Genomic DNA, 14,872 nt, shown 5'->3' with positions numbered 1-14,872 from the left:
GCAGACCCTGTCGCTGAAATGATGGGTTCGTTAAAGTGTGCATGTCCTGTTTATACAACATAAGGGTGGGTGGGAGGGCCCAAGGACAATTCCATCTTGCATCTCTTTTTTCTTTCATTTTTCTTTGCATCATGTGCAGTTTGGGGACAATTTTTTTGAAGTGCCATCCTGCCTGACACTGCAGTGCCACTCCTAGATGGGCCAGGTGTTTGTGTCGGCCGCTTGGGTCGCTTAGCTTAGTCACACAGCGACCTTGGTGCGCCTCTTTTTTTCTTTGCATCATGTGCTGTTTGGGGACAATTTTTTTAATCTGCCATCCTGTCTGACACTGCAGTGCCACTCCTAGATGGGCCAGGTGTTTGTGTCGGCCACTTGGGTCGCTTTACTTAGTGACACAGCTACCTCATTGCGCCTCTTTTTTTCTTTGCATCATGTGCTGTTTGGGGACTATTTTTTTGACGTGCCATCCTGTCTGACACTGCAATGCCACTCCTAGATGGGCCAGGTGTTTGTGTCGGCCACTTGGGTCGCTTAGCTTAGTCACACAGCTACCTCATTGCGCCTCTTTTTTTCTTTGCATCATGTGCTGTTTGGGGACAATTTTTTTAATCTGCCATCCTGTCTGACACTGCAGTGCCACTCCTAGATGGGCCAGGTGTTTGTGTCGGCCACTTGGGTCGCTTAGCTTAGTCACACAGCGACCTTGGTGCGCCTCTTTTTTTCTTTGCATCGTGTGCTGTTTGGGGACTATTTTTTTGAAGTGCCATCCTGCCTGACACTGCAGTGCCACTCCTAGATGGGCCAGGTGTTTGTGTAGGCCACTTGTGTCGCTTAGCTTAGCCATCCAGCGACCTCGGTGCAAATTTTAGGACTAAAAATAATATTGTGAGGTGTGAGGTGTGAGGTGTTCAGAATAGACTGAAAATGAGTGTAAATTATGGTTATTGAGGTTAATAATACTATGGGATCAAAATTACCCTCAAATTCTATGATTTAAGCTGTTTTTGAGGGTTTTTTGTAAAAAAAAAAACGAATCCAAAACACGCCCGAATCCGACAAAAAAAATTTCAGGGAGGTTTTGCCAAAAGGCGTCCGAATCCAAAACACGGCCGCGGAACCGAATCCAAAACCAAAACCCGAAAAATGTCCGGTGCACATCACTAGTGAATACCATCGGGACTTGGTGACTTATTAATCTTTAAATGTTTTAATTGGTCACAGTCTACTTCCTTGCTTAAATAAGTACCTATTAGTGGGATATTCTCATTATTGAGATTTTGTGTTAGTCCCTGAATTGGGTCCTCTCTAGTAAATACTGTTGAAAAAAACTCACTGTGTGTCCGCTATGTCATTATAATTTTTGCTTAAGACTCCCAACTTGTCTTTTAAAGGGCCTATACTCTCCTTCTTTAATCTCTTGCTATTAATGTATTTAAAGAATTTTTCAGGATTCGCTTTGCTTTCCTTTGCTACTAGTTTTTCAATTTCTACTTTAGCCGCTTTTATTTCCTTTTTGCATTTTTTGTTACATTCCTTATAGTGCTGAAATGACTGTGCTTCCCCGCCAGATTTGTATTTTTTAAATGCTCGCCTTTTCTTGCCCTTAAGTTCCTTAATCTTTTTGTTAAGCCACATTGGTTTATGATTTTTATTCCTTTTTTGCTGCTCGTAGGAATAAATTTGAGTGTATTTTTAGCTAGCAGGAATTTTAGTACCTCCCATTTCTCCGTAGTATTTTTTCCTAAAAACAAACCTTCCCATTCAATATCCCTGAAAAATACCCTCATCTTTTCAAAATTTGCTTTGCTAAAGTTTAGAGTCCTAGTTGAGCCAGTATAGGGCTGTTTATGAAAACTGATATTGAATGTGACCATATTGTTGTTTCTGTTTCCTATGGGTTCCCCTACTATAATACCTGATACTAAATACCCATTGTTTGTTAATACCAGGTCTAAGATTGCATTGTACCTAGTTGGTTCCTCAATTAGTTGAACTAAGTAGTTATCATTAAGTGTGTTTAAAAACAATTTGCCCCTAGCAGTATCACATGAATCGTTTTTCCAGTTTATCTCTGGATAGTTAAAATCTCCCATCACTACTATGTCTCCTACTCCTGATGCTCTTTCAATTTGCTTTAGTAACAATTCCTCATCAGATACGTTGATACCAGGCGGCCTATAGCATACACCCAATACTTTCTTATTCCTTTTTCCCCGCATGCAATTTCTACCCATAATATCTCGACAGTGTCTACAGTCCCCTCCTGAATATCTTCCAGTACGTAACCAAAGTGCTCTGCGAGCAGCTATTGTTGAGGCTGATGCCCTAGAAGCAATAGTACCCATATCTAATGCCGCTTCTTCCAAGAATATTGCAGCCTGTTTAATATGAGCTATATAGGATTTTTGTTCTATAGAAGCTGAGAAAACATCCTCTTCCGGTGCATCAGCCCAGGCAGCCACTGCTTTTGCCATCCAAGCTGAAGCCATGGCTGGCCTTACGACTGCCCTAGACAGAGAAAATATGGTTTTCAGAAAACCATCCACTCTCCTATCCGTGACATCATTTAATGATGTTGATGGTAACGGCAATATAGATTTTCGCACTAATCGTATTACATGCGTATCTACTTTAGGAGCCACCTCCCTTTTTAAACAGTCCCCTGCTGGAAAAGGATAATTGGAATCCCATTTTTTGAGAATTCTATATTTTTTATTGAGTGTAGCCGAAGCCTCTTCCATGATTTCCGTCAGCTGGTCTGACTCTGGAAACTCAGTCTTAACTGTTTTGGGACGTTTAAATACAGGTGCCTTGGTTTTTAACACAGGCTCTGCTGAATCCTCTAAGGATAGAATGGCCTTCATAGCTCTAATTCAGCTATATCCACTGAGCTGAGACTTTCTTCCTCCTCTTCGTATGCCGAAGTAGAGTAAATTGAATTTTCATCTTCTGATGAATCATCTTGTGTAGCCTGTGAAGGTGCAGGTTTACTTACCATCTGTTTATCAGCTTGTTTCATATGAGAAGCTGCTGGGGGAAATGATATACTGTAGGTAGGGAGCTGCATGTATGGTTTAATAGTGTACCCCATTCCTGGTAAAGAAGCTGTAGGCATTACCCGTTCAGCTATACTGGACAAGGTCTGTGCAAACATAGCGCAAGGTGGATCCATCTGTACCTGACGTACAGGGATCTGCCTTGTATTTTGCTGAAAAGCAAAACAATTTGCACATAAACCATCCTGAACCAGATCCTGAGAGGATAATACAGTTTTGCAAGACAAACAAAACAGTTGGTGTTACTGTAAGAGTACCTTCGTCACTTTTGCCGCTCTTAGGGGGTCATTCCGAGTTGTTCGCTCGGTATTTTTTTCTCGCAACGGAGCGATTAGTCGCTAATGCGCATGCGCAATGTCCGCAGTGCGATTGCGCCAAGTAAATTTGCTATGCAGTTAGGAATTTTACTCACGGCATTACGAGGTTTTTTCTTCGTTCTGGTGATCGGAGTGTGATTGACAGGAAGTGGGTGTTTCTGGGCGGAAACTGGCCGTTTTATGGGAGTGTGCGAAAAAACGCTACCGTTTCCGGGAAAAACGCGGGAGTGGCTGGAGAAACGGGGGAGTGGCTGGGCGAACGCTGGGTGTGTTTGTGACGTCAAACCAGGAACGACAAGCACTGAACTGATCGCAGATGCAGAGTAAGTTTGAAGCTACTCAGAAACTGCTAAGAAGTGTCTATTCGCAATTCTGCTAATCTTTCGTTCGCAATTTTGATATGCTAAGATTCACTCCCAGTAGGCGGCGGCTTAGCGTGTGCAAAGCTGCTAAAAGCAGCTTGCGAGCGAACAACTCGGAATGACCCCCTTAGACATGATAAATAATCAGCACTTTCACAGTGTACTACACAATTTGTGACTGTAATCACTTTAACCTTCTAAAGTGATATCAATCTGACCCTACCCATGCACCAGCACTGAGGATCAGAAGAAACAACTGACAAACGTATATTAAAGTCAGCAATCACACTAGCAGTCAGTCACATGTTATATATTAGTCATATGAGCACATTATCAACTACAAACACATTTTAAAGTATGTAGGAGTACATATTACTGAATCCTGTTTTACACAGCTCTAACATATTCAGACGCAGTGCGAAGAAAACCACAGTAAATTTACACAGAATCGTATGCATTAGGCACTTAACTTAACTATTCATTCTGAACAAAGTAGATAGAAATTTAGTGCTGTATAGCCCGTACTCAGTAGTGTGGGATACAGGGAGACTCATCTCACTTCCAGGATCGATCAATACGTTAGCGATCAATGAGTGGATTCCGACGCTACTAGTGTACACTGTCGCTCCGGGAACCTATGGTGAACACTGACGCTCAGTGAACACAGACGCACCGGTCACACAGCCCAATTCTGCGACCGGGTCTCCTCGCGGTAGCGTCTGGGACGGAAGCGAGGAAACAGTTCATGGCGGGAGACTCGGCGGAAACTGGTCATGAACTGGGGAGGAGGGGCGACCAGGAGAGCGTCTAACTCGCCCTGCTGACATCAACCCCAGGGATCGCGGCCTCATACTATTCCTGGTGCTTAAGAACCTTAAGGCCTAGTGCTGGTGCACCCACGGTGGCAGCCGCGTCAGCGACTGTTTGGCAGTCTCCTCCCAATACAGTGCGGCTGTGTCCATATTCCATCTACTAAGCGGAATCGATGCCTCACCTTCTCTCCATGCTCCGGCCACAGCCTGGTAACGTCTGCTGGACTGCTAGTAAATCCGACACAGACGTCCGCCGAAACAGCACTGTATTTGTGGGTAAGCGTTGTCGTGGCCCGGTGGAGAGTTGTTGGAGCAACTCTTTCTAAGCATATAAGATGCTGTTTAGAAAAGATCACTCAGAAAATTAGTAAGACTAAAAAATAACGTAAGAAAGCTTAGGGCTGCTAAAATGGGAACAGCAGCCCTCCGACCACCACTCCTGCCGCACCAAACAAAAAACTGTTTTGCCTGAGCCAGTAGGCGGGGATATATGGACGGGCCCTTTGCATCCTGGGAGGCCTGAAAGCTTTTGATCGTTAGGTGCCAATCCACTGTCGCTCCATCATATCCCATTGTTATCCTGTGGATACCTGTGGACCCTGCCGGAGAAACATACATACACATATAGTCACATATATAAATGCAGTCACAGACACACATACAGACAGACTATATAGTGTTTACCCCCCTCACTTCACAGACAGGGTATACTCAATGCAGGTACTTTAGTAGCTCCTTGTCCTCTCCCCCTCTCCTCCATGCTGCTGGGTTGCCTGGCACTGACTGAGTGCCATGTAGCCCTGCCCCCCTGCTTCCACTCCGTCCACTTCCCGAAGGTCAATGCCATGCAGTGCAGTCCTGTGCCACCCCTCCCCTCCCTTAATCCGGTTTGTACCTTGTGACTGTGTTACTGCCAGCGCCGGTGTCCAGCTGTACAGCACTGCACTAGTGATCAATCAGACTCAAAATAAACTACAGCTGCTGGGAGCTGTAGTGTATGTTGAGTCTGATTACAAGTGAGGTACGGTGCGCTGCCGCCTGACACTGGCGCCGGCACTAACAGACAGTCACCAAGTCTGACAATACTACTGGATTCTACCCCCTGGCCATGGATGGCACAGCCAGGCGGCGCCCCCTCCTTGCCTGGTGCACCTGGCGAGTGCCAACCTGTCCAATGGGTAGATACGCCCCTGGTTGAGGGCTATCATTACTGTACAGCAGTTCTCAAACCAGGGAATGAGCAGAAATATGGTAATGCTCTAGCCGCATGGAAATGCATTGAGACACTCACCCTGGGCTTTGCAGATTGCAGCAACTGCGTGCACACCCTCAGCAGTGGTTGCAGATCCTTCATTTATCAACCACACAGGTAAACCTATTGTAGCGCAGAATGGGTGTGGGATCTGTGTTTTCTGCATACATGATCGCTGATGTAGGGTGAGACATGACCCTGAAGATGGTTGCAAAATGCCTGTGTTTTTGCTACCACTCCCCTATACCTCCCCTGAACGGTCCCTGACTGTCAATTACTTTATTAAAGAAATCCTTACTGCGAGCGGCATCACTAAAGTACCTTGGCACATGCACTATTCGAACGTAACACATGCAGTCGGCCGATAATCACTGAACTCCAGAAATATTGGCATTGCGTATATGTCTAAATCAGGCCCTCGGGACCCCAACAGATCACATTTTCTAGGTCACCTAGCGGGTCCACTGGTGTATTCATTACTGACACATTTTAAAATATCCACATGTGGAGCTAATTATTTCACTTGTGATTCTTTGAGGAGACCTGGAAAACATGCACTACTTGGGGCTCGAGGACCGAGTTTGAGAACCTACGCTCTAGTGTCCTAGTCCCATATTTTGTATTACATTTTGTGGAATGTAGCATACAGTATGTGCATTACATGCTTTACACAATATATGCAACATTTATTTACAGAGAACACATTCATATATTATCCTGTTTGTTATTTTTGCTATTTGTTACAAATATTGAGTATTGTGTCGTATATCATACTGGTAAATTATACTTGTTTAGGTCTTTAAACAGAGTACAATGGTACATATTCTAGCAATAGTGCGGAACAAATCTTCTAAGCTGTTTATTGTGTGTTGCACAGAAACACATCAGTCCTGATTAGAAATAAGTATACAGTAATTGTCCCATATTCTGATCTAGCATATTTTATTTTATTCTGGAACAGGTCAGCCTCGGAACTAGCGACACCCTATTCCTTTGGATCCAACAACCCACCCCATCTTTGGAGGGTCATATATTCATAAACCCAGTGCATTCTCAAGACTATATGGCTCTGTTATGGTGAGATATACTGTATACACATGGCACTCATTCTACTGTACAGTATTACACATTCTGATCATTCATTATATTATGCATTGTAAACATTAAGTTGAACCGTTCATTGTAGCTCACTTAGCTTCAGTAGTTTCAGCATTTAGTGTTGCTTGGTAACAGTAATTCATAACATTCCATACTCCGTAATAATTATTCATACCAAATCATAAATTCAGTTGGTTGTATAAGGACGTATTATTTTCTAATCATATAACTCTGTGTCAAATGTGTTTGCTGCACGGTGTTCTGTGCTGGACAGAGATATACTGTACTTCTAGCTACGTTTTGAATATTGATCTGTGCGAAGTCATGCTGCAGCAATAGTTTAATAGTGCAGACTACATGTGAGGCTTAACTGTCCAATCTTACTAATATAGGGGGTCATTCTGACCCGATCGCACGCTGCAGTTTATCGCAGCGGTGCGATCGGGTCAGAACTGCGCATGCGCCAACGCAGTGTGCCGGCCATGCCAGATGACCGAAGGCCGTCACTGCGCTGGGCGGGGGGCGGAAAGGCGGCGTTTGGCCACCGTTTCGTGGGCGCGGTCAGGCCAACGCAGGTGTGGCCGGACCGTGCGGGAGGGGGGGGGGGGGGGGCGCCGCAGCAGCCGCGTGACATCACACGCAGCCGATGCGGGCCGGGGAGCGACGAGTAGCTCCCAGCAAGCACGCTAAAGCTGCGCTGGCCGGGAGCTACTCCTAAAGTGCAAAAGCATCGCCACTGTGTGATGCTTTTGCACTTCTGCTTGGGGGGCCAGCACTGACATGCGGGGCAGGATAGCCCTGTGCTGGGCGTCCCCCCGCATGTCTATGGTCACAGAGCCGGATTAAGGGGGGGGGGGCTCGAGGGGCACGTTACCCTGGGCCCCCTCTATGAATGGGGCCCCCCAGCTTTGGTTACAGCTGCAGTGCAAAAGCATACCTCCCAACCAGTGCCGTAACTAGGCATTTTAGCGCTGTGTGCAAGAAACGACAGTGGCGCCCCCCCCCCCCCCCATGCAAGACTGCGCGCAAAAAGTTTCTAGGGGCGTGGCTTCACGGGGAAGGGGAGTGGCCACAAAGTAATAGCAATTCATACTACGGTGCACAGTAGTCTACATTATTCAAATTACGCTGCACAGTAGCGCCACTACACCAGGTAGAGCCCCTTTTATACATTACAGCAGACAGTGTCCCCCTTTTTACACATTGCGGCAGCCAGTCCCCCTTTTTACACATTGCGGCAGCCAGTCTCCCTTTTTACACATTGTGGCAGCCAGGACCCCTTCTTACACATTGCGGCAGCCAGGCCCCCTTTTTACACATTGTGGCAGATAGACCCTTTTTACACATTGCGGCAGCCAGTCCCCCTTTTTACACATTGCGGCAGATAGACCCTTTTTACACATTGCGGCAGCCAGTCCCCCTTTTTACACATTGCGGCAGCCAGGCCCCCTTTTTACACATTGCGGCAGCCAGTCCCCCTTTTTACACATTGCGGCAGCCAGTCTCCCTTTTTACACATTGCGGCAGCCAGGCCCCCTTTTTACACATTGCGGCAGCCAGGCCCCCTTTTTACACATTGCGGCAGCCAGTCCCCCTTTTTACACATTGCAGCAGCCAGTCCCATTTCTTACACATTGCAGCAGCCAGTCCCCCTTTTTACACATTGCAGCAGCCAGTCCCGTTTTTTACACATTGCGGCAGCCAGTCCCATTTTACACATTGCGGCAGCCAGTCCCTCTTTTTACACATTGCAGCAGCCAGTCCCCCTTTTTACACATTGCAGCAGCCAGTCCCCCTTTTTACACATTGCAGCAGCCAGTTCCATTTTTTACACATTGCGGCAGCCAGTACCATTTTACACATTGCGGCAGCCAGTCCCATTTTTTACACATTGCGGCAACCAGTCCCATTTTACACATTGCGGCAGCCAGTCCCATTTTACACATTGCGGCAGCCAGTCCCATTTTTTACACATTGCGGCAGCCAGTCCCATTTTTTACACATTGCGGCAGCCAGTCCCATTTTACACATTGCGGCAGCCAGTCCCATTTTTTACACATTGCGGCAGCCAGTCCCATTTTTTACACTTTGCGGCAGCCACTCCCATTTTACACATTGCGGCAGCCAGTCCCATTTTTTACACATTGCGGCAGCCAGTCCCATTTTTTACACATTGCGGCAGCAGGTCCCATTTTACACATTGCGGCAGCCAGTCCCATTTTTTACACATTGCGGCAGGCGGTGTCCGAGAGAGAGAGAGAGAGAGAGAGAGAGAGGGGGGGGGGGATATATACTTACCTTCTCCCCGCTGACAGGCTCCTCGTGCAGCTCCCTCGGTGCAGGCAGTGAGGTGAGAAGAAGGAGGAAGGAGGGGGAGCAGGGAGCCGCAGCAGCGCTATGTTATTGGTAGTAAGCGCCGCTGCAGCATCCCCCTCTCCTTCCGTATTGGCTGCCCGGCGCTGATGTCTCCTCCTTCTCCGCTGCCCGGCGCTGATGTCTTCTATCTTCACAGCGCGGCGCACGGCGCAGAGACTTAGAGGCGGCATGTAATGAGTCAATTTGACTCATGACATGCCGCTGGCCGTGCGCCCTCAGGGCAACTGCGCTGTGTGCCAAGCCCACTTGGCACACACGTAGTTACGGCCCTGCTCCCAACAGTCCCGATTTTCACGGGACAGTCCTGTTTTTTGGGGACTGTCCCGCTGTCCCACCCGCGGGCCGCAGTGTCCCGCGGTGGGGGGGGCAGTTGGGAGGCTCTGTCACACGCTGCCCTGCTTAGCAGAGCAGCGGTGAATAGACTGCGCACAACGTCTATTCAGTGCTGACAGAGGGAGAGGGGGCATGCCAGCAGCTCACAGAGCACTGGGCATGCCCCCCTCAGTGACGAAAACGGTGCGGGGCGGGGCCCTCCCGCGAAGTCACGCCCCCTTTTCGCAGGTCACGCCCCCGTGTCCCTCCTCCAAAATATCAAAAGTTGGGAGGTATGCAAAAGTGCACTGTGAGCTGTAGAAAATGAAAGTAATCAGGAGAGGAGACTGAGGAGGAAGAGGGGTGGAGTTCGTGCATGGGGGCGGGGCTTCACGGCACTGTGCATTCAGTGCTTGGCAAGCAGCATGGGGGAGAGGAGGAGGCAGGACGGGATCAGATGCACAGTGTGCCTGCAGTGCCCACCCAGTGATTTTAGAGGGAGGTAAGAGGGAGGAGTGGGGGAAACTGTGTGAGAGGGGGGAGGGGGACACTGTATGAGGGAGGAGGGGGACACTGTATATGAATATGTGTGAGAGGGAGGAGAGGGACACTATATAAATATGTGTGAGAGGGGGGAGGGAGACAGTGTATATAAATATGTGTGAGAGGGAGGAGGGGGACACTGTATATGAATATGTGTGAGAGGGAGGAGGGGGACACTAGAGATGAGCGCCTGAAATTTTTCGGGTTTTGTGTTTTGGTTTTGGGTTCGGTTCCGCGGCCGTGTTTTGGGTTCGAACGCGTTTTGGCAAAACCTCACCGAATTTTTTTTGTCGGATTCGGGTGTGTTTTGGATTCGGGTGTTTTTTTCAAAAAACCCTAAAAAACAGCTTAAATCATAGAATTTGGGGGTAATTTTGATCCCAAAGTATTATTAACCTCAAAAAACATAATTTACACTCATTTTCAGCCTATTCTGAACACATCACACCTCACAATATTATTTTTAGTCCTAAAATTTGCACCGAGGTCGCTGTGTGAGTAAGATAAGCGACCCTAGTGGCCGACACAAACACCGGGCCCATCTAGGAGTGGCACTGCAGTGTCACGCAGGATGTCCCTTCCAAAAAACCCTCCCCAAACAGCACATGACGCAAAGAAAAAAAGAGGCGCAATGAGGTAGCTGACTGTGTGAGAAAGATAAGCGACCCTAGTGGCCGACACAAACACCGGGCCCATCTAGGAGTGGCACTGCAGTGTCACGCAGGATGTCCCTTCCAAAAAACCCTCCCCAAACAGCACATGACGCAAAGAAAAAAAGAGGCGCAATGAGGTAGCTGTGTGAGAAAGATAAGCGACCCTAGTGGCCGACACAAACACCGGGCCCATCTAGGAGTGGCACTGCAGTGTCACGCAGGATGTCCCTTCCAAAAAACCCTCCCCAAACAGCACATGACGCAAAGAAAAAAAGAGGCGCAATGAGGTAGCTGTGTGAGTAAGATTAGCGACCCTAGTGGCCGACACAAACACCGGGCCCATCTAGGAGTGGCACTGCAGTGTCACGCAGGATGGCCCTTCCAAAAAACCCTCCCCAAACAGCACATGACGCAAAGAAAAAAAGAGGCGCAATGAGGTAGCTGACTGTGTGAGTAAGATTAGCGACCCTAGTGGCCGACACAAACACCGGGCACATCTAGGAGTGGCACTGCAGTGTCACGCAGGATGTCCCTTCCAAAAAACCCTCCCCAAACAGCACATGACGCAAAGAAAAAAAGAGGCGCAATGAGGTAGCTGACTGTGTGAGAAAGATAAGCGACCCTAGTGGCCGACACAAACACCGGGCCCATCTAGGAGTGGCACTGCAGTGTCACGCAGGATGTCCCTTCCAAAAAACCCTCCCCAATCAGCACATGATGCAAAGAAAAAGAAAAGAAAAAAGAGGTGCAAGATGGAATTATCCTTGGGCCCTCCCACCCACCCTTATGTTGTATAAACAAAACAGGACATGCACACTTTAACCAACCCATCATTTCAGTGACAGGGTCTGCCACACGACTGTGACTGATATGACGGGTTGGTTTGGACCCCCCCCAAAAAAGAAGCAATTAATCTCTCCTTGCACAAACTGGCTCTACAGAGGCAAGATGTCCACCTCATCTTCACCCTCCGATATATCACCGTGTACATCCCCCTCCTCACAGATTATCAATTCGTCCCCACTGGAATCCACCATCTCAGCTCCCTGTGTACTTTGTGGAGGCAATTGCTGCTGGTCAATGTCTCCGCGGAGGAATTGATTATAATTCATTTTAATGAACATCATCTTCTCCACATTTTCTGGATGTAACCTCGTACGCCGATTGCTGACAAGGTGAGCGGCGGCACTAAACACTCTTTCGGAGTACACACTTGTGGGAGGGCAACTTAGGTAGAATAAAGCCAGTTTGTGCAAGGGCCTCCAAATTGCCTCTTTTTCCTGCCAGTATAAGTACGGACTGTGTGACGTGCCTACTTGGATGCGGTCACTCATATAATCCTCCACCATTCTATCAATGTTGAGAGAATCATATGCAGTGACAGTAGACGACATGTCCGTAATCGTTGTCAGGTCCTTCAGTCCGGACCAGATGTCAGCATCAGCAGTCGCTCCAGACTGCCCTGCATCACCGCCAGCGGGTGGGCTCGGAATTCTGAGCCTTTTCCTCGCACCCCCAGTTGCGGGAGAATGTGAAGGAGGAGATGTTGACAGGTCGCGTTCCGCTTGACTTGACAATTTTGTCACCAGCAGGTCTTTCAACCCCAGCAGACCTGTGTCTGCCGGAAAGAGAGATCCAAGGTAGGCTTTAAATCTAGGATCGAGCACGGTGGCCAAAATGTAGTGCTCTGATTTCAACAGATTGACCACCCGTGAATCCTTGTTAAGCGAATTAAGGGCTGCATCCACAAGTCCCACATGCCTAGCGGAATCGCTCCGTGTTAGCTCCTTCTTCAATGCCTCCAGCTTCTTCTGCAAAAGCCTGATGAGGGGAATGACCTGACTCAGGCTGGCAGTGTCTGAACTGACTTCACGTGTGGCAAGTTCAAAGGGCATCAGAACCTTGCACAACGTTGAAATCATTCTCCACTGCACTTGAGACAGGTGCATTCCATCTCCTATATCGTGCTCAATTGTATAGGCTTGAATGGCCTTTTGCTGCTCCTCCAACCTCTGAAGCATATAGAGGGTTGAATTCCACCTCGTTACCACTTCTTGCTTCAGATGATGGCAGGGCAGGTTCAGTAGTTTTTGGTGGTGCTCCAGTCTTCTGTACGTGGTGCCTGTACGCCGAAAGTGTCCCGCAATTTTTCTGGCCACCGACAGCATCTCTTGCACGCCCCTGTCGTTTTTTAAAAAATTCTGCACCACCAAATTCAAGGTATGTGCAAAACATGGGACGTGCTGGAATTTGCCCATATTTAATGCACACACAATATTGCTGGCGTTGTCCGATGCCACAAATCCACAGGAGAGTCCAATTGGGGTAAGCCATTCCGCGATGATCTTCCTCAGTTGCCGTAAGAGGTTTTCAGCTGTGTGCGTATTCTGGAAAGCGGTGATACAAAGCGTAGCCTGCCTAGGAAAGAGTTGGCGTTTGCGAGATGCTGCTACTGGTGCCGCCGCTGCTGTTCTTGCGGCGGGAGTCCATACATCTACCCAGTGGGCTGTCACAGTCATATAGTCCTGACCCTGCCCTGCTCCACTTGTCCACATGTCCGTGGTTAAGTGGACATTGGGTACAACTGCATTTTTTAGGACACTGGTGAGTCTTTTTCTGACGTCCGTGTACATTCTCGGTATCGCCTGCCTAGAGAAGTGGAACCTAGATGGTATTTGGTAACGGGGGCACACTGCCTCAATAAATTGTCTAGTTCCCTGTGAACTAACGGCGGATACCGGACGCACGTCTAACACCAACATAGTTGTCAAGGACTCAGTTATCCGCTTTGCAGTAGGATGACTGCTGTGATATTTCATCTTCCTCGCAAAGGACTGTTGAACAGTCAATTGCTTACTGGAAGTAGTACAAGTGGGCTTACGACTTCCCCTCTGGGATGACCATCGACTCCCAGCGGCAACAACAGCAGCGCCAGCAGCAGTAGGCGTTACACGCAAGGATGCATCGGAGGAATCCCAGGCAGGAGAGGACTCGTCAGACTTGCCAGTGACATGGCCTGCAGGACTATTGGCATTCCTGGGGAAGGAGGAAATTGACACTGAGGGAGTTGGTGGGGTGGTTTGCGTGAGCTTGGTTACAAGAGGAAGGGATTTACTGGTCAGTGGACTGCTTCCGCTGTCACCCAAAGTTTTTGAACTTGTCACTGACTTATTATGAATGCGCTGCAGGTGACGTATAAGGGAGGATGTTCCGAGGTGGTTAACGTCCTTACCCCTACTTATTACAGCTTGACAAAGGGAACACACGGCTTGACACCTGTTGTCCGCATTTCTGGTGAAATACCTCCACACCGAAGAGCTGATTTTTTTTGTATTTTCACCTGGCATGTCAACGGCCATATTCCTCCCACGGACAACAGGTGTCTCCCCGGGTGCCTGACTTAAACAAACCACCTCACCATCAGAATCCTCCTGGTCAATTTCCTCCCCAGCGCCAGCAACACCCATATCCTCCTCATCCTGGTGTACTTCAACACTGACATCTTCAATCTGACTATCAGGAACTGGACTGCGGGTGCTCCTTCCAGCACTTGCAGGGGGCATGCAAATAGTGGAAGGCGCATGCTCTTCACGTCCAGTGTTGGGAAGGTCAGGCATCGCAAACGACACAATTGGACTCTCCTTGTGGATTTGGGATTTCAAAGAACGCACAGTTCTTTGCGGTGCTTTTGCCAGCTTGAGTCTTTTCAGTTTTCTAGCGAGAGGCTGAGTGCTTCCATCCTCATGTGAAGCTGAACCACTAGCCATGAACATAGGCCAGGGCCTCAGCCGTTCCTTGCCACTCCGTGTGGTAAATGGCATATTGGCAAGTTTACGCTTCTCCTCCGACAATTTTATTTTAGGTTTTGGAGTCCTTTTTTTTCTGATATTTGGTGTTTTGGATTTGACATGCTCTGTACTATGACATTGGGCATCGGCCTTGGCAGACGACGTTGCTGGCATTTCATCGTCTCGGCCATGACTAGTGGCAGCAGCTTCAGCACGAGGTGGAAGTGGATCTTGATCTTTCCCTAATTTTGGAACCTCAACTTTTTTGTTCTCCATATTTTATAGGCAGAACTAAAAGGCACC

The 14,872-nt window shown here is 48.1% G+C and overlaps 1 protein-coding gene across 2 annotated transcripts in view; it reads left to right on the top strand.

The window, feature by feature from the left end:
• XYLB (xylulokinase) overlaps positions 1 to 14,872 on the top strand; it is a 509,150-nt gene that overhangs the window by 235,791 nt on the left and 258,487 nt on the right. For both annotated transcript variants that reach the window (XM_063921841.1, XM_063921840.1), the window contains exon 12: positions 6,761 to 6,876. In XM_063921841.1, the coding sequence (XP_063777911.1) occupies positions 6,761 to 6,876 (116 nt within the window). The remainder of the gene's footprint in view (positions 1 to 6,760; positions 6,877 to 14,872) is intronic.

This window comes from Pseudophryne corroboree, chromosome 5 (genome assembly GCF_028390025.1).
Source record: "Pseudophryne corroboree isolate aPseCor3 chromosome 5, aPseCor3.hap2, whole genome shotgun sequence".
Taxonomy (NCBI): Eukaryota; Metazoa; Chordata; class Amphibia; order Anura; family Myobatrachidae; genus Pseudophryne; species Pseudophryne corroboree.
The sequence above is the reverse complement of the archived record's forward strand: the minus strand, read 5'-3'. Positions and strand labels throughout refer to the sequence as shown.